Source organism: Mirounga angustirostris, unplaced genomic scaffold (genome assembly GCF_029215605.1).
Source record: "Mirounga angustirostris isolate CCGP_5_RB_7025 unplaced genomic scaffold, mMirAng1.0.hap1 SCAF_7, whole genome shotgun sequence".
NCBI lineage: Eukaryota > Metazoa > Chordata > Mammalia > Carnivora > Phocidae > Mirounga > Mirounga angustirostris.
The window spans coordinates 40,633,264-40,652,682 of NW_026991715.1; the positions used below are offsets into that span (position 1 = coordinate 40,633,264).

Genomic DNA, 19,419 nt, shown 5'->3' on the forward strand with positions numbered 1-19,419 from the left:
AAACACCCACAGCAGTGTTTATTCCTTTTATTTACCCTGGTAATGTGCCTTAGGAGGAACACGTTGGGAGCAGAGATTTGTTAATGTCCCAGGCTGTAAAACGGACCAAACTTTTCTGTATTTTCAGCGCCTGAGATGTTCAACTCCAGAAGAGAAGCAGGCTATTCCTTTGCTGTGGACTGGTGGTCCCTCGGAGTGACAGCGTATGAACTCTTGAGAGGCCGGGTATGCTGGAATTGCGTTTCTCTTTGGTTACTCTTCCAGCAAGTTTCATTTTTAGAATGAAAGAATGGATTTTTTTTTTTTTTTCTAAAATCAAGCAGTTTGTTTGCAAGGTAAAAGCACTGTGCCATGTGATACTTGGGATTTGGGCACATATTCACTCTCCTACATATGGATCCAAGCATGTGAGTTAACATTAACTGTAGGTAAAATTAAATGAATAATATGAGTATTATAAACTCCCGGAGAGGGAAGATCAGGGCACCTCACTAAATATCTTGTGGAAATATATTTGTTTGTTTAAAGAAAAGCACTTTGCAGTCACAGTACAGGATTCTAACTTCGACATAGTTCCCCAATGTGAGTGTGAATTCTTAATACAACACCTTCATGCCCTGTCTTGTTGGATTCCTCTCTGTCATTTGGCTCCTGGGTTCTGAGTTTGGGGGGCAAATTAGAGTGGCTTCCTTTTAAAGAAGGCATTTCTTAAACTAAGAAAATGCCTAGGAAGAATTTTGCCCAGAAAATATTTTTCCCCCTCCCATACGGTTTTATCTCTGTGGTAGTTCTCTGTGATATGATGTATTAACATTGTCAGATTTATTTTTTTTTCTTTCTATTTTTGGGGTGGGGGGAGGTGAAGAAAGGGTACTAACAGATTATTGAATTTAAATCCATTTTGTAAAGTATTATCCTTGTGAGTTTTTCAAGGTATATCAAATTTTACATAATCTCTTCTATATTATTAGATTATAAATTCATTAAGGTGAAGCGTGTGCCTAATACAGTTCAGTATCATCCCCAGTATTTAACTTTAAATAGAAACATACCAAGTGTGTATTGAATGAATTGGGGGACAAGGCACTATATCAATTCTGCCACATTCTAGCAAAGAATCACCAAGTGGGCTGTAGGTAATTAGGTTTCAAAACCTAGCTAATCACATTTAATTACAACTATCAACACAACGAAACTACAGAGGACGGGCGCTAAACCATGATCTCCTCCACATTTACAAATTCTCATTTATAGACCAATATATGCCTCAAAGACAAACATGCTTGACATCTCTGTGGTTTCTGAACTTCACTGCAATCTTGATGAATGGTCCCCTTAGCTATTAATCTCCTTTGTCTGCATTGTAAAGGCAAGGTCCGTCTTTTCTAGCCTTGGGTTATCCTTAAGTGTCAGCTTCCAATAGGTACACGCATAGTTTTGCACTAATTGTATATCCTTGGCTGCAACTCTTTTGCTCTTGTACTCCTGAAATAAGACCATAAGCACAACACCTCATTTTCTCCCGTCTAATGTTTTACTTTTTCCACCTTATTCATTCTTTATATTCTTGCTCTTATTTTATATGCTGGGTAAGAATTGTTTGATATACCCTGTCACTGCATTCTGTAATTTCTTTATAGCATGCATTCTGTTGATTTAGGGGTGTGTGTATGTGTGTGTGCAGAGTCTATATAAATAGTTATGGTTTCTGACACTCTCCACCAGTGTGGAAATCATGTCTCTCTTATTCTTGTATCCCCAGTATCCAACAGAGGTGCTGGGACATCATGGGCATTCAGTAAACATTTGGCAAATGAATAAATATGCAGTTCTCATAGTTGATGGATTAACATGGATTTAAAGTTTTAGAACGAGATGGGGCGCCTGGGTGGCTCAGTTGGTTAAGCGACTGCCTTCAGCTCAGGTCATGATCCTGGAGTCCCGGGATCAAGTCCCGCATCGGGCTCCCTGCTCAGCAGGGAGTCTGCTCCTCCCTCTGGCCCTCCCGCCTCTCATGTGCTCTCCCTCTCATTCTCTCAAATAAATAAATAAAAATCTTTAAAAAAAAATTTAAAGTTTTAGAACGAGAAAGATAAGTTATTGTATAAAACAAAGGCAATTTGACTATTTTTAATAAGTTGACAGATCATGAAAAATATTAAGTTCAGTCACATGGCCTTCTAAAGTAAAAGGAAAAAGTACACTTAAATTAGTTGTCCGTGGCATTTATCAGTTAATTTATTCATTTATCAAATCCTTTTATGTTTTTAGTGAGGAACAGTATGTTTAGAAGCAGCAATGAAATGAAGAAGGAAATTAGAAGAAAGAAAAAAGCGTATGTCCATACATATATAACCCTGGAAGCTGAAGCGTGCCCAACCTGCTCCAACTCTTAAGGGTATAAACATGGAGTGAATCCCATGCAGTGACCCACGGTGCCTTTGGCTAGTAAACACTCCATAAGCGTTGATCATGGTGATAAGGTACCCAGCACTTCCTTTCTGAGACTAAGTTACACAGGTTATCTCCGCTCTATTGTTACTGAGACAGATCAATTATCTACAGTCCTTTATTCAGTCTTGTGGGAAAAAAATATGCAGGAGATATGTATGTTTAGACCTTGCATAAAAAAAATAAAGTTTGGCCAGTCTCCCTTTTAGGGAGTCAACTCCTAGCACTTGGTGGTTCCCCAACTAACTTGACATTAACATACCATGTGTAGAGTTAAGCCTTTCTTCACGTCACCTTTATTGATGACTCATCTTGCTGTTCACTACTCACATTTATATCCACCCTTCCTAGCCTGTGTTCACGAATAATACAAATCTCTCTCCTGCATTGTGTGTAATATGTGTTAGCTGCTCTTTGGAGAACTTTACATGTATTATGTCATTTAATTTTTCCAACAATCTCATGTGGTGGTTTATTTTACAGATAAAGGACAGGTGAAGGAACAAACACCAATCGAGTGCCTCAATTTAACACTCAAATCCTTTTTTGCCTCAAGATCTTAATCACATTACCTTTGCTTCCCCCAGGCTTTTCTTGAAATTCCATTAGTTAACAGTGTAATATTAGTTTCAGGTATAGAATTCAGTGATTCATCATTTACATGCAACACCCAGGACTCATCATGACAAGTGTCCTCCTTAATGCCCATCACCCATTTAGCCTGTCCCCCTGCCCACCTCTCCTCTGGTAACCATCACTTTGTTCTCTATAGTTAAGAACTTGTCTCTCAGTTTGCCTCTTCCCCCCACACCCTCATGTTCGTTTGTTTTGCTTCTTAAATTCCACACATGAGTGAAATCATATGGTATTTGTCTATCTCTGACTTATTTTGCTTAGCATAATACTCTTCTAGCTCCATCCACATCTTTGCAAATGGCAAGATTTCATTCCTTTTTGATGGCTGAGTAATATTCGTATATATGTGTGTGTGTGTGTGTGTATATATATATATATGAAGTGATATATATATATCATTTCTTCTTTATCCATTCATCAGTCAATGGACACTTGGGCAGTTTCCATAATTTAGCTATGTTGATAATGCTGCTATGAACATCAGGGTGCATGTATCCATTCGAATTAGTATTTTTGTATCCTTTGGGTAAATACCCAGTAATGCAATTGCAGGATTGTAGGTAATTCTATTTTTAGCTTTTTGGGGAACTTCCATAGTATTTTCCAGAGTGGCTGCACCAGTTTGCATTCCCACCAACAGTATAAGAGGGTTCCCCTTCTCTACATCCTCGCCAACACCCTGTTGTTTCCTGTGTTGTTAATTTTAGCCATTCTGACAGGTGTGAGGTGATATCTCATTGTGGTTTTGATTTGTATTTCCCTGATGATGAGTGATGGTGAGCATATTTTTCTGTGTCTATTAGCCATCTATAATTACATTACCTTTTAATACTAATTTACAACAGGAAGAATATTAAATTCTTCCATCTCTCCCAATTTATTCCATCAGTCCACAGTCATTTATTAAGTTCTTGAAAGGGCCAGGCACTTGATGAATGTACATATCCATATTAACTGTCCCATTCATTGTTGCTTAATCTAATATAAAATTGTGTTCATTCGACAAACATGTAATGAGCACCTAGTAGGTGCTAGGTCCAGTGGACACAAATATGAGTAGGGGATGATCTCTGGCCCTAAGTAGCTCACAGTTCACACAAAAGATAAAAACCCCTAAATCTAGTTTATGAAATAGAGAAATTAATATAGGTAAAGGCTGCTCTCTAGTGGACAGCTGTGAAAAATATAACAAAACCACTGTTTTCTTTTCCCCAAAGTTAAAACTATAAAAGAACTTGGTTCTCTCAGAGGTAAAAATACTGTACCTCATCATAAAGTTCTCCACCCCACTCCACAGAACTAGCAACTCATAGCATTTTGGACTGGAGTTAAAGTTTTCTGGGTAACATTCTATCCTGAACTTATTACCGATTCAAAAAGCACAAAGAGGTGGAGTAAAACTCTGGATCTCTTTATAATCAACATTTAAGTAACATTTTTTTTTTTAAGTTTCATTTACTGAGCACTTGTCCCATGTTCTATGTAAATACGTATGTAAGCTGCCTTACAAAACAGTCCCAGATTGGTATCTCAGAGGTGGATTTAGTGTACATTTAGAAATGTTTCATTTGGCCCAATGGACTTACTAAGTTTTTAAAAATTCTGAGATTTCACAGGAAACTAGAGATTTCTGGTGTCTTTTTTTTTTTTTTTTTTTTTTTAAATAGAAGATCTGGCAACAGTAGACCACATTTGCATATGAAAACAACAGTCAGCTGGAAGGGATCAGAAAATGATACTGAGATTTTACTGGTTGAAAATTCAGCTTGGGAACATGGGCAAAGGAAAATTTTTTCTTTACCCTCTAAAAATGAAGACTCTTCCTTTTTCTCGCCCTCAAGAGACCGTACCATATTCGCTCCAGCACCTCCAGCAAGGAAATTGCACACATGTTTGAGACAGCTATTGTGACTTACCCCTCTGCCTGGTCACAGGAAATGGTGTCACTACTTAAGAAGGTAAGAAGGATGACTGCATGACAAAAGGAAGTGGTAAAAAGAAGCATGCCCTCTGGTTTGGGGTGAGAAGTTAGTTTATAATATTGGCGGCAGCCACGATAATACACATTTCTAGAGTGGGCTTTGCACCTAACAGCTTGCAAACACGTGGCTCCATTAAGGCAAGACATGTGTCCTCTTGTTGAGCCATGTCAAACTCAGTGTATCCAAAATGGAGTTCCTGATCGCTATTTCCTGGACTTGCTGTGATGTTCCCTTTCTCAGTGAGTGGCCGCTCCATTCATCCAGTTATGGAAGCCAGAAACCAGAAGTCACTCATCATCCCCATATCCAATTCATGGCCAAGTAACCTGATTTTGTAAATATCTCTTGACTCTGTCACTTCTCTTTATCTCTACTGCCATCTCCCCAGTCCTATTACCATCAGGTCTTCCCTTATAACTGGTTTGTCCTGGACATTTTTACACACTCCATTCAGTTCTCCCCTCTGCCCCATACTGATCTGTTCAAAGCAAAATTTATTGTCTTCTCATCGTTCTCAGAATAAAGATCAAAATAATCTGTATGGTATAAAGGTTCTGACTACCACTCAAGCTTTATTTTGGACTTTTGTTCCCCTTTTGACTACACATAGACTTTTTTCTCTTCTTCTTTTCTTCTCCTTCCTCACCATCATTTATCTATCTCTTACCACAGGGCCTTTGCACACACTCTGCTTGGAACAGTACCCCCATCCCCAGCTCCTCCAGCTCCCTCCTTTAGATCAACACTACTCAGTGGGATTCACTTACTGGTTCAAGTCCATGCATTGTTCCCTACAGGTCCATGAGAAGTATAGAAATTGAGAGAAGCATTTAGAAACTGTTACAGCAATGTGATACTGCTGATGCCTCTAAGTACATGGTCAGTGGACTCATCTTACTGAACAGGGTATTAACTCAAATCACAAGTTGTACATGGTACATACTGATCTCACCGGGTAGGAAATAGAAAAAAATTGGCCCTTCTACATAGATAGTTTGAGAAGCACAGCTTTAGATCTCAGCTTAAATATCACTTCCTCAGGAAGCTTTCTTCTGTTGTAAGCTCACATAACACTATCTTTCCTTCATACTATTTTTTTTTAATTTGCACTTATGCATTATATGTGTGTGATTCTTGGGCTAATGATTACTGTCTTCTAAGGCCTATGAGGAGGGACCACATCAGGCTTCTTCACCATGCTACCTTGGCACCTAGCACAGAGCCTGACAGGTGGTAAAATCTGGTATTTGAAATAAACGAGGTCCATAGTGTCCATCAGATTTTCAGGGTGCCCATGTTCATGGAAAAGATTAGTGGCAATTGTAGCAGCAGCTCAGTAGTATGCACTGAATGATTATATGGAGGTAAGAATGAGGAGCCCCACAGGATGCACTTGGTTTTCTTTGAAGAGGGAAAATCGCACAGGTTGTGGCTGGTGAGGGACAAGAGCTTTGAGGGCCTAGGGTTCACACCTGTGCCTCCTGCCTTTGGGGTCAAGTTCCCTGTTTTGGAATAGGGATATTGATAATGTCAAAGATGAAGAAGGGAGGGGTCATTTTCCATAAGCAAATTGTCCTCAATTTCAAGATAGCCCTCCTCACCCCAAAATTACACTCCGATGATCCACAGCTATAGTCTCCAGGAGTGTTCTCAAGCAGAACTGACATTTCCCATTTGACCAACAGGACTGATGTGGAGCAGTTACGGGGGGGGGGGGGGGGGAATCTTTAATCACACTTAGCAAAACCCCAAACTGTAACAGTAATCTTGGTTACATCTTATCTGTGTCACATCCAATATATTTTGATTAATTGTATGAACAGCTAAAACTTTTAGTAGGAAATTAATTTCATTTGTAAAAACGCATGAGCATTCACCACCTAATAAGGACAGACCTTCTCTTAGGTACTTTATATACATGGCCTCATTTATTCCTAGCTACAACCATACGAAATAGGCTATTATCCCCTTTTTATAGAGGGCAAACTAAGGTTTAGAGGACAAACTTGCCCACAGTTAATAAAGTAAGGGAGTCGGGAATCAAAGGTATGTTTGACTCAATAGGACAATCTATTTTCACTCACCACACTGCAAAAACCTACTTACAGCTCATTCTATCCGTGCATTATCACATTATTTATGTATGGATTATCTTTATTATTTGATAGGATTAGGGAAGGGGAACTCTACCTTGTTTTCTTCAGACCCACACCTGAAAACTTTTAGAGGGAATCTGTATGATTTTTTTTGCCCCACGTTGACCTTGATTATGATCTTGATGTTTGTATTCCATTGGCAGCTACTTGAGCCTAATCCAGACCAACGATTTTCTCACTTGTCTGATGTTCAGAACTTCCCATATATGAATGACATGAACTGGGATGCAGTTTTGCAGAAGAGGCTCATTCCAGGCTTTATTCCTAACGTGAGTCAATCCTAAAAAACCCATAGTAACTCTCATTCAGTTGCAAACACGGTCTCATTAGATAACCCCACCAGTGTTGTAAGACAGCCCAATCCCTGTCTCACAGATGAGACAATGGAGGCACACACCGGGTAAATGGGCCACCAAAGGTCACGTGGCTAGCAAGTGGCCAAGTGGGATTTTCGTCCAGGTCTATCAGCATCTGGAGTTCTAGCTCCTAATCACTTTTTGTGGTATGCTTCTACTGGAAGGAAGCCCTGGTCCTCCAAATAGTCATTCCCCGGAATCTGCTCATTGAGGAACAGTGTTTTCTCAGATTTCAAAGATGTAGAAATCTGTTTCCAGGAGTTCTGTGAGTCACAGCATTGAAAATATTGGGTTTTTTTTTTACCACTCACCCCTCTTCCTTTAGTGGTTCACTGCCACAGAGCTACATTCATAAGGACTAAACAGCCAAAGGGAAATCATTCCCACTGGGTGAATACCTGGCTAGGGGACATCTGTGGCCTCCTGCAGACCGCTGGTAAAAGCTGGAGTCCAGAAGCTTCGGCCAAGGGACCCAAGGGAGGCCTCTAGCTTCCCTCTGCCAGTCTGAGTCTACACATTCAGTATCAGATAGACGGGCAGAAAAATGAACTCCTAAAGGGTACAATTGAGTCAGTTCATAGTTTTCTGTGGTTCAGCCCAAGGAAGGCGCATTCCGAGGGCTTGTGGGGTGTGATCCGTCCTGTGCAAACAGAGGGAGCCGCACTGGTGGGTGGGTTGGTGAAAGAGCACAGTAGGAGACATGAGTAGGCAGTGTGGTGGAATTCTGTTGGGGAGTTGCTCTCTTATGGATCACCAAGAAGGTAGGTGTAGGTCTTACCTGGCCGTGTTGCAGAGTCCTGTAGGGGCAGCATGTACCTTGGCTGATGGATGCATGACACTGTGGAGATCTACACACACCTCCTGTTGCGTCCACTCTTCCTCCTATGCACACACCACAGCCATTAGCCAGCCACCCTGCCTCAGGAGAGGCTCTATGTATGAGTCTCTGACTTTACCGTCCATCCGAATCATCTGGGAAGCTTGTTAAAAATGTAGTTTCCTCAGCCTCTGTTCAGAATCACTGACTCTGGAGGTCTGGCCGGGGAACTGGGCAGCTGGGCCAACAACTCAGGTGACTGGGATCTACATATATAATCGTCACAACACACTTTGAGAAACAGAATTCACAAGTTCAAACTTTAGAAAAACAACTGGAGTTTGATTTCCTTTCTCACTCACTGAGGGCTCGTGGGGAGTTTAGAAAACAAACAAAATATAAAATCGAGAGTATGAAAAACAATGCCGGCCATAAATTATCTAAAACAGAGTAGGAATCGCAGCTGCTTATTCTTGAACAGCTCCATCAAAACTAGGTGCTATTCCTGCTGGCGTATTTGTAGAATGACCCAGAATCAAAGGACTGAGCCAACTGGTCTTTCTTGCAGAAAGGCAGGCTGAATTGTGACCCCACCTTCGAACTCGAAGAAATGATTCTGGAGTCCAAACCTCTTCACAAGAAAAAGAAACGTCTGGCAAAGAAGGAGAAAGAGAGGAGGAAATGTGATTCCTCCCAGGTAAGCAGGTGCCCACCAGACCCAGGGTCACGGGACTCTTCCTGACACCCTTGGTTCGAGAGCTTCTGGTGGGAGGGCTGCTTAGCAACCCATGTTGCTGTTTTGTGAAGGCACAGAGTCACTGAACACCCAGGCTTCTGAAATGGCAGGCCTGGGCAGCGCTGGGGTTCCTAGCAGAGCAGGAACATTTCATGGGGGACTCTGGCTCTGCCATGAACTTCATTCAGTTATTGCCCTCTTCAAGCTCTCATTTCAAATCTTACAGTTTCCTGGAAGACACTCCAATTGGTAGCTCTGCAAACAAATAAACATTCTCAATGTCCTTCATGTCTCTAGTCCTCCAGGGACACTATATACTTTCACAGTCAATTTATCCAAGTCCACATGCTGTTGTTCATAGAACGGGCTTCGGGCCTGCTGCCCGTCCTCAAGTATTTTCTACAGCCTTCCAAGGGAGGCTTTGCCGTGGCACAAACCCATCGTGCCTATTGCTTCTCACTTCAACCACCTTTCTCCTAATGATCTGTCCTTGGCATCGTAACCAGCTGGCTTCTCCAGGCTTGCTCCCTGCTGTGCACCTGTAGAACTTGCCCATGCAGGCTCTTCCATGGACAGCCTCCAAATGTAGCCAAGCCTGAGAGATCATCCTTATTATAAGTATTCTAAAGTTTCAATGATGACAGCAGTTTGTGAATAACTTTTCACCGTGCCTACCACGCTCTACCTGGTCCATCTCCCTTCCCCAGCCGCCCTTGTACTTGATCATTCTTGCCCTCGCTCAAGACCCTCCAACTACACGACCTTATATGTATCTGACCCTCACTAACTACAGGCTTCGTCCTTCCCTAGGACCTTCGCTCTTCCCTTTTCCTTCAATATTCTACTCTTAGATCTTGACATAGGGGGTTTCCTATTGTCCTTTATACACTAAACACCATTTGCTGAACACAAGGTCTCAGCTACTGCACTCTTTCTCAGCCCCAATTTTTAATTCCTTTGTGACATTAATATAATTTACAAATATTATGTGTTTATTTGTGTTTCTTTTTCTATCCCACTCAAATGAAGGTTCCTTGTGGGGGAAGCCCAGGTCATACCCACCAGTGTCTTCATGGTACCCCAACAGTGCCTTCATATAGTATAGGGCTCAATAAACAAGAGGTTCAGTATACTGGAAGGAAAGGAAATTTTTTAACTGGACAGTGAAAATTGGGCATCACTCTTCTTAGAGTTACAAGGTCATGTTGCCCCACTGGACATCTTCCTGGGGTCCCTCTTGTCCTAGTTCTTCCCCAACGCCCAGCCCCAGGAAGCCTCCCTCCTGATGCGAAAGGTGACGAGCCACTTACCCACAGTACAGACCCTAGCATTTTCGAAGACCACCCAAACGAGGGACGCTGCTTCCCCTTTCTTCTGGGTCTCATATCGACGTCAGAATCCTTTACCAAGAAGTGACTTTGCCCATGATAAAAACAGGCCCTTCCGTCTCTACTCAGGGAAGTGTACAACTGCTTGATCTTTTCTTTTGTTTTTAAAATTTTATTGAGGTGAAATGCATGTAACATGAAATTTCCCATTTTAACCATTTTTAAGTGTACAATTCAGTGGCATGAAGTACGTTCACGCTGCTGTACAGCCACCACCACTCTTTAGTTCCAAAACTTTTTGTTACCCCAAACCCCATTTGTCTTTTCCTTAATTTCTTTCAGCAATGTTCTGCAGCTTTTGCGAGTACAAATTTTTCGCCTCCTTGGTTAAACTTATTCTAAAGTATTTTATTCTTCTGGATACTATGGAAATGGAATCGTTAATTTCCTTCTTGGATTGTTAATTCCTGGTGTACAGAAAAACAACCAATTTTTCTTTTTCTTTTTTTTTTTTTTTTAAGATTTTATTTATTTATTTGACAGAGAGAGACACAGCGAGAGAGGGAACACAAGCAGGGGGAGTGGGAGAGGGAGAAGCAGGCTTCCCGCAGAGCAGGGAGCCCGATGCGGGACTCGATCCCAGGACCCTGGGATCATGACCTGAGCTGAAGGCAGTCGCTTAACCAACTGAGCCACCCAGGCGCCCCGCAACCAATTTTTCTTTGTTGATTCTGTGTGCTGCAACTTTGCTGAGCTCATTTTGTAGCCCTACAGCTTCCTTGTGGATTCCGTGGGATTTTCTCTCTATGAGACCATGTCATCTGCAAATAAGGATAGTTTTACTCTTCTTTACAGTTTGGACGCCTTTAATTCTTTTCTTTCCCTGATTGCTCTGGCTAGAAATTCCAGTACATTGTTGAATAGCAATGGCAAAAGCAGGCATCTTTGCCTTTTTTTTTTTGCTCTTAGGGGTAAGTACCTTTTACCATTGAGTGTTGTGTTAGCTGTATGTTTTTTTGTAAAAGCCCTTTATCTTGTTGAAGAAGTATTCTTCTATTCCTAGGTTTTTTTAGTGTTTTCATCATGAAGGGTCTTGAATTTTGTCAAATGCCTTTTTCTGGGTCAAATGAGATAATCTTGCACATTTTTCTTGTCTTAGTTCTATTAATGCAATGTGTTATTTTGGCTGGTTTTCTTATGGTGAACCATTCTCACACTCCTGGGATAAATCCTACTCGCTCATTATGTATAATCTTTTAATATAGTGTTGGACTTGGTTTGCTGGAACATTGTTGAAGATTCTTTCATCTATATTCGTAATGAAAATTGGTAATTTTCTTCTCTTTTGATGTCTTTAGCTGTTTTGGTATTGGGGTAAAGCTGGGCTCATAGAACGAGTTAGAAAGTGTTCCCTCCTCGTCTTTTTTTTTTTTTTTCAGACGAGTTTGAGAAAGATTGGTATTATTTCTTCTTTAAACGTTTGGTAGAATTCACTGCTCAAGTCATCTGGTCCTGGACTTTTCTTTGTTGGAAAGTTTCTTATTACAGATCTTTACTTGTAGATTACTCTTTATTTGTTATAGGTCTGTTGAGATTTTATATTTCTTCTAAAGTTTTTGTAGTAATTTGTGTTTTTCTAGAAATTTGTCCATTTCATCTAGATGTTATTTGTTGATGTACAGTTGTTCACCCTCGTTTTTTTTTATTTCTGTAAGGTAAGGTTGGAAGTCATGTGTTCCCACTTTCATTTATGATTTTAGTTATTTGCATCTTTTCTCTTTTTTTCTTTATGTATGGCTAAACATTTGTCAGTCTTGTTCATCTTTTCAAAGAACCAGTGATGATGTTTGTTGTTCTTCTATTCTCTATTTCATTTGTCTCTGCTCTCATCTTTATTATTTCCTTCCTTCCGCTAGCTTTGGGTTTAGCCTGCTTTTCTTTTTCTAATTCATCAAGGTATGAAGTTAGGTTATTGATTTGGGATATTTCTTCTTTTCTAAGGTAGACATTTACAGCTATTAAATCCCCTCTGATTACTGCCTTTCACTGCATCCCCTAAGTCTTAGTATTTTGGGTATTTCTGTTTATTTATCTTGAAGTTTTTTCTAACTCTTGTTGTGATTTTTTTGACACAATGGCTATTTAAGAATGCGTTGTTTAATTTCCACATATTTGTGAATTTTCTGGCTTTCTTCTATTGTTGATTTCTAGCTTCATTTTTTTGTGGTCAGAGAAGATAATTTGTATGATTTTAATCTTTTAAAATGTATTGAGACTGTTTTGTACCCTAACATATGGTTTCCTTCCATGGTTTCTTTACCTTTATGAGCATATTTAAGATAGTTGTTTTGAAGTCTCTATTTGGGGGTGCCTGGGTGGCTCAGTCAGTTAAGCATCCAACTCTTGGTTTCAGCTCAGGTCATGATCTTGGGGTTGTGAGATCAAGCCCTGTGTTGGGCGGAGTCTGCTGGAGATTCTCTTTCCCTCTCCGTCTGCCCCTCCTGCTCATGCTGCTCTCTCTCTCAAGTATATAAATAAATCTTTAAAAAAATAAAGTCTCTGTTTAGTAAAGCCAATGTTTGGGCATCCTCAGGGATAATTTCTGTTCCTTTGAATGGGCCTTGTGATTTTATTGTTGAGAACCTGACATTTGAGTATTATAATAAAGTACCTCTAGAAATCAGAATCTCTCCTTTTGTAGGGTTTGCTCTTTTTTGATTGTTGAAGGCAGTACTTGTCCTTTATAAAGTAACTTTTATAAACTACTTTTGCAAACACCGTATTCCTTGTCATGTGTCATCCCTGAAGTTCCTGTTATGTTAGATTGTGTTTAGCTAATATTTTGACAGAGGTTTCCTTGAACACCAGGAGCATTTTTTAAGTTGCATTTTTTCTTGATTTAGTGTTTCCTTGGTTGTTAAAGAAAACCTTTGATTGCTTTCCAGAATTCTGACAAAGTTAGCTCTGACAGTTTCTCCTTGTTTTTTGTTTCTGTTGTTGGGAGCTTGGAGCTGCCTATTCTAATATTCTGTTCTAGTTCCTTCTAATCTGGTACCCTAAGTTTAAAAATAAAAATTATTTTGCTTCACAGTAAAGGTTAGTATTCTCCCAAAGAAGCATCAGAAAGATCGTAAATCTCAAAATAGCACTCTATCTACTCTTTGAAAACATCAAGGTTTTAAAAATGTATCATATGATCTCACTGATATGAGGAATTTGAGAAACAAGACAGAGGATCATAGGGGAAGGGAGGGAAAAATGAAACAAGATGAAACCGGAGGGGGAGACAAACCATAAGAGACTCTTAATCTCAGGAAACAAACAGGGTTGCTGGAGTGGAGGGGGGTGGGAGGGATGGGGTGGCTGGGTGATGGACACTGGGGAGGGTATGTGCTATGGTGAGTGCTGTGAATTGTGTAAGACTGATGAATCACAGACCTGTACCCCTGAAACAAATGATACATTGTTAATAAAAAAAAATGTGAGGATCAATCTTAGCAGCTCATTACAGTATTACCATTATAAAGTGCCTGCTGTGTCAGGAAATGTCTCTGACTTTCTAGTCATTGCTGCCCTTAGAGGTACAAAGTGCTCTGGGAATTACTCATTAGTCCTGAGTGAGGGTCAAGACAGGCTTTCCAGAAGTGCAAACATTTGATCTGGTTCCTCTTCTGGTCCAGGCCTCTTGAACACAGCACCGGTGTTTCCTACTGTTGGCAACCATCTGCCATTTCATTTGTTTTGAAATAATGAAGGCATTTCTATACTCTCAGGATATACCAGTCCTGAAATGCCCTTATCCTTTGTTTTCTGTGTGGCTACCTCTATTCAACCTAGAGGAACCAGATCTGGAATCAGATCTGACCTGGAAAAGAGGTCAGCAATCCAACTGTGATGATTTTAGTGATAATGCATGGTCTCTTACTACTCCCTCAATCTTTTTTTTTTTTTTTAAAGCTTTTTTTTTTAAAGATTTCATTTATTTATTTGACAGAGAGAGAGACAGTGAGAGAGGGAACACAAGCAGGGGGAGTGGGAGAGGGAGAGAGAGGGAGAAGCAGCGTTCCCCTCTGAGCAGGGAGCAGGGAGCCCGATACGGGGCTCGATCCCAGGATCCTGAGATCATGACCTGAGCCGAAGACAGATGCTTAACAACTGAGCCACCCAGGCGCCCCTACTCCCTCAGTCTTTAAAGCCTGCTTCCTGGTTGGGAAAAAACATGCATGACAAACCCATTGGCTTATCTTCTCCTTCTCTACATTCCATCTGCTTTCTTATTTGGCATTTCATTAAAATGGAAATTTTAAACATAATTTTTAGCCCAATTAATTGTATTAATACAGCCATCATTTTCATTTAAAGATGTACTTTAAATATCCTGCAAACCTTTTAACCTGTGTTTTATCTGGTCTCTTTGTTTTGGTTAAATTTTTTTAAGAGGGGCTCCTGGGTGTCTCAGTCAATTAAGTATCCAACTCTTGATTTCGGCTCAGGTCATGATCTCAGAGTTGTGAGATCGAGCCCCACGACGTCAGGCTCCACGCTGGGTGTGGAGCCTGATTGAGATTCTCTCTCTCCCTTTCCCTCTGCCCCTCCCACCCCTGCTCTCTCTTTCTCTCTCTTAAAAAAAATTGTTTCAAGAAATGCTAGGGTGAGAGAGAGAGAGAATTTGCAAGATATATTTATCCTGTGGGCATATATATATATATATATATATCCTAAAAAGCTTTATTAAGGGGAAAAGCCCTATAATGCCAGTTTTGTGCATGGGAAAATAAAACTTATTGTAATATTTTATATATATCTTATTGTATATATTTATTTTATGTTTATATAATAATATATATTTGATGTATACACATATATAAATATATAGTTCTATAAATATTTATTTAGCATATACTTACATAAATATGTGTAACTCTAGTAGAGTTGCTTTGTTTTTGTTTTTTTAACTTTCTCATGTGGGAAAAGAGGTAAGGGGAGTCATGCCTCAGATGCCTTCTCAACTTGTAAAGATAATCTATGTAGATATTTACATCTTAGGAGAAAGGGATATAAATGGGACTACTATCACCAGGCCCACAGGTTATTAAGGAAGTGATCCACTCGGCATCATAGACACACTAGAGGGTAGAACTTATTTTCACAGGGCTTATTAACAACCTCTGAAGTCCAAAAGTCTTACAAGAGACTTTCTTAGAAATATCTGCTAGAATCTGTTTTTGTGTGTGTGTGTGTGTGTGTTGTTTTGTTTTTGTTTTGTTTTCATGATGAAGATCTCTTATCCTGTCGCTGTAAGGGAGAGGGAACATCCTCTTCTTTTCATCTTGTAATCACGTAGACTTCTTTCACCCATCGTTAGCAGGTTCTGTGCGCTTCTAGACTATGACATGGAATTGCGTTAGTGAGTACGGAGCAGAAAGAGTCAGGCTTGAAATGCTCTAAACTTATAATAAGGATAAGAAAGGGGTCGAATTATCTTGTTAAAAGACAGAATGTGGGTGTGCATCTATCTGCAACAATGGTTTCTACGTGTTGAACAGTCAATGCTAATGCAACTAGCATGGTGGCAAATTGATCTTCGATAGACTTGAAAATCTGTGAGAGCGCACATGTCCCCTCTCTCCAGTTAAGAGTTGTCATCCCTTCTTCCTGTTGTGACTAGAGGAGGCAGTGTGTGTAGTGCCTACTTACCAAATAGCTATGTGATTCTTTTAAATGTAATGGTTTAAACATTAACCCATGTATCCTTTGTAAGGATTGATTCCTTCAGATATAAAAAAAAAATAGGAATAGGAATAGGACCTACCTCTTACAATTGATCTGAGGAGGAAGGAAGACAATGTTAGTAAGGCACATTAACCATGAACTGTGTTAAGCTGTGGATTTATATAATGCTGAAATCTTATCATATGACCCCTTGGACTTCTCCTCTAGGTCCCTGCTGCATCAGTGCTTCTCAACCTTAGCATCACACTTAACCCATTTGGGAAAACTTTTTTAGTATACTGGTGTCTGGGTCCCACCCAAGATCAGTTACATTTGAATCTGGGAGTGTAGCCTGGGCATCAGTACTTGAAAACGTTCTTCAGGTGATTCTGTATATGCAGCTAAGCTTGAGATCCACTGCTGCAGAACCCGGGATAGGATTAAATAAAGTAAAAGCACTACAATTTTCCCTTTCCTCCTGTTTTCTCATTTATAAAATGGAGTTGATATCGGTACCCATTTCAAAGACTTGTTCTGAGTTAATTAGTACATGTAACGTGTCCGGCAAAATGATTAGTTATTATGTTTTACTCTTCCATTCTACATCCTGATTCCTAACTTCTTCCTTTCCCATGTTCCTACTTTGTTCCCATTTATGTCAGATGCCTCTACTTCTTTGCTTCCAGAATAGTCTCCCTTCATCCTTCTCTGCTCATCAACAACTTTGAAGTATAGAACCAAAAAGAATAACCTAAAGTCCTCTTTTACTACCTCCTGAGATTTCCACCTGCTCCAAATCCTTCAGATATTTCTGATGCCACCTCCATGCCCACCAGCTGTCTGCTCTGCTCATCCCTGAGAAGCGGGTTCGAAGAGTCCTAACCAACCTTTTCCTTCTCATTCACATAAGACCCATTCATCCCTCCATTCTGTTTGCCTCCCCCTCCTTTCCCTCATCTTCTCTTTCTGGCTACTGCTGTTGACTTATCCATGTCACTGAGCTTCTTAAACTTTTTCACCTAAAGCAGAGGAAAGAGAACATGTTGAATGTGAATGCTTCAAGGACCGGGGTGGGGCCGTGCGGAGGGGAGCTCGTGGGGTCTGCAGTGCCAGATCACAAACTCTTCTCTCAGTGTCTAGTTTATATCTTTAAGTAAAACAGAATTAGGTGATAGAAAAAGAAATTCACATGGATTCCTACATTTTAGTTGATTTTAATCTTGATTTTTAAGGTTAAAAATATTTTTAAATGTTAATATTTTAAATCTTTTTCATGTTATATTTTAAGTAACATTTTATATGTCCATATATATGTATATAAATCTTTATATGTTTATATAAATATGTTTTGTTTATATATATTCTATATAAGCATATATACATAAACAAACATATGAACCTATTACGTAATTTACATATATTTTAATACAATATTTTATGTATGTATATATGTTTTGTTAATATATGATATATATTATACATAAATACCTAAAGGTTGGGTTTTTTTTTTCCTTTGAGTATAGTTCAACTAACCAAGGAAAAAAGAGAGAGGACCCAAATCAATAAAATACAAATGAAAGAGGAGACATTACAACTCCTCTCTGTAGGAGACAGCACAGAAATGCTAAGGAGCATAAGAAACCACTATGAACAACTATATACACAACAAACTGACAACCTAGAAAAAAATGGGCTTTTTTTTACTAAGAAAATTCTTAGTAACATACAACCTACCAATTCTGAATCAGGAAGAAATTAAAGACCTGAAGAGACCAATTACTAGTAAGGAATTTGAATCAGTAATCAAAAATCTCCCAACGAAGAAAAGCCCGGGACAGATAGTTTCACTGGTGAATTTTACCAAACATTTAAAGAAGAATAAACACTAATCCTTCTCAAACTCTTCCAAAAAATCGAAGAGGAAGAGACATCCCCAAACTCATTTTATGAGGTTAGCATTACCCTGACACCAAAGCCAGAAAAAGACATGAAAAGAAAAGGAAACTTCAGGTCAACATCCCCGATGAATACAGATGCGAAAATTCTCAATAAAATCCTAGCAAACCAAATTCAGCAGTAAATTAAAAGGAACATTTACCATGGTCAAGTGGGAGATACCCCTGGGACACATAGATGGTTCAACATATGCAAATCAATAAATGTGATATATCACATTGATAGAATTGAAAGAGAAAAATCATATCATCTCAAGAGACACAGAAAAAACATTTGACAAAATTCAACGTCTGTTCATGATAAAAACTCCTAACAAATGAGGTATAGAAGGAACATACCTCAACTTAATAAAGGCCATATATAAAAGCCCACAGCTAACATCATACTCAGTGATGAAATATTGAAAGCTTTTCTTCTAAGATCAGGAACAAGACATGGGTCCCCACTCTCATCACTCCTATTCAACATAGCACTCAAGTCCTAGCCAGAGCAATCAAGCAATGAAAAGATATAAAAGACATCAAAATTGGAAAGGAAGAAGTAAAATTGCCTATTTGAAGATGACATGATTTTATATATAGAAAATCATAAAGACTTCACCAAGAAACTGTTAGATCTAATCAATGAATTCAGTAAAACTGCAGGATATAAAATTACCATATAGTAGCATTTCTATATACTGACAATGAATTACCTGAAAAAAATCAATCCCATTTACAATAGCATCAAAAAACAATAAAATACTTAGAAATGAATTCAACCAAGGAGGTGAAAAATATACTGAAAACCACAAGACATTGATGAAAGAAATTAAAGACAACACATATAAATGAAAAGGAATCCCGTATTCATGGATGGAAAAATTAATATTGTTAAAATGTCTGTAGTACCCAAAGCCATCTATAGATTCAGTGCAATCCCTATCAAAATTCCAATGGGGTTTTTACAGAAGTAGAATAAAAAAATCGTAGTATCTATATGGCACCACCAAAGACCACAAATAGGCAAAACAATCCTGAGAAAGAAGAACAAAGCAGGAATACATCCTTGTTTCAAGCTATACCACAGAGCTATAGTAATTAAAACAGTATGGTACTCACAGAGGAACGTAGACCAATGGAATAGAATCAAGGGCCCAGAAATAAACCCATACAAATACCATCAAGTAATATTTGACATGGGAGCCAAGAATACTCAATGGAGAAAAGACAGTCTCTTCAATAAATGATGCTGGGAAAATTGGACATTCACATGCAAAAAAATGAAGCTAGACTCCTAGATCTTACAAA

The 19,419-nt window shown here is 39.3% G+C and overlaps 1 protein-coding gene across 1 annotated transcript in view; it reads left to right on the top strand.

Annotated features, from left to right (window-relative positions):
* Positions 1 to 19,419, top strand: part of STK32A (serine/threonine kinase 32A) — a 90,754-nt gene that overhangs the window by 68,651 nt on the left and 2,684 nt on the right. The window contains exons 6-9 of the mRNA XM_045894806.2: positions 128 to 225; positions 4,929 to 5,045; positions 7,369 to 7,494; positions 8,967 to 9,095. Of these exons, the coding sequence (XP_045750762.2) occupies positions 128 to 225; positions 4,929 to 5,045; positions 7,369 to 7,494; positions 8,967 to 9,095 (470 nt within the window). The remainder of the gene's footprint in view (positions 1 to 127; positions 226 to 4,928; positions 5,046 to 7,368; positions 7,495 to 8,966; positions 9,096 to 19,419) is intronic.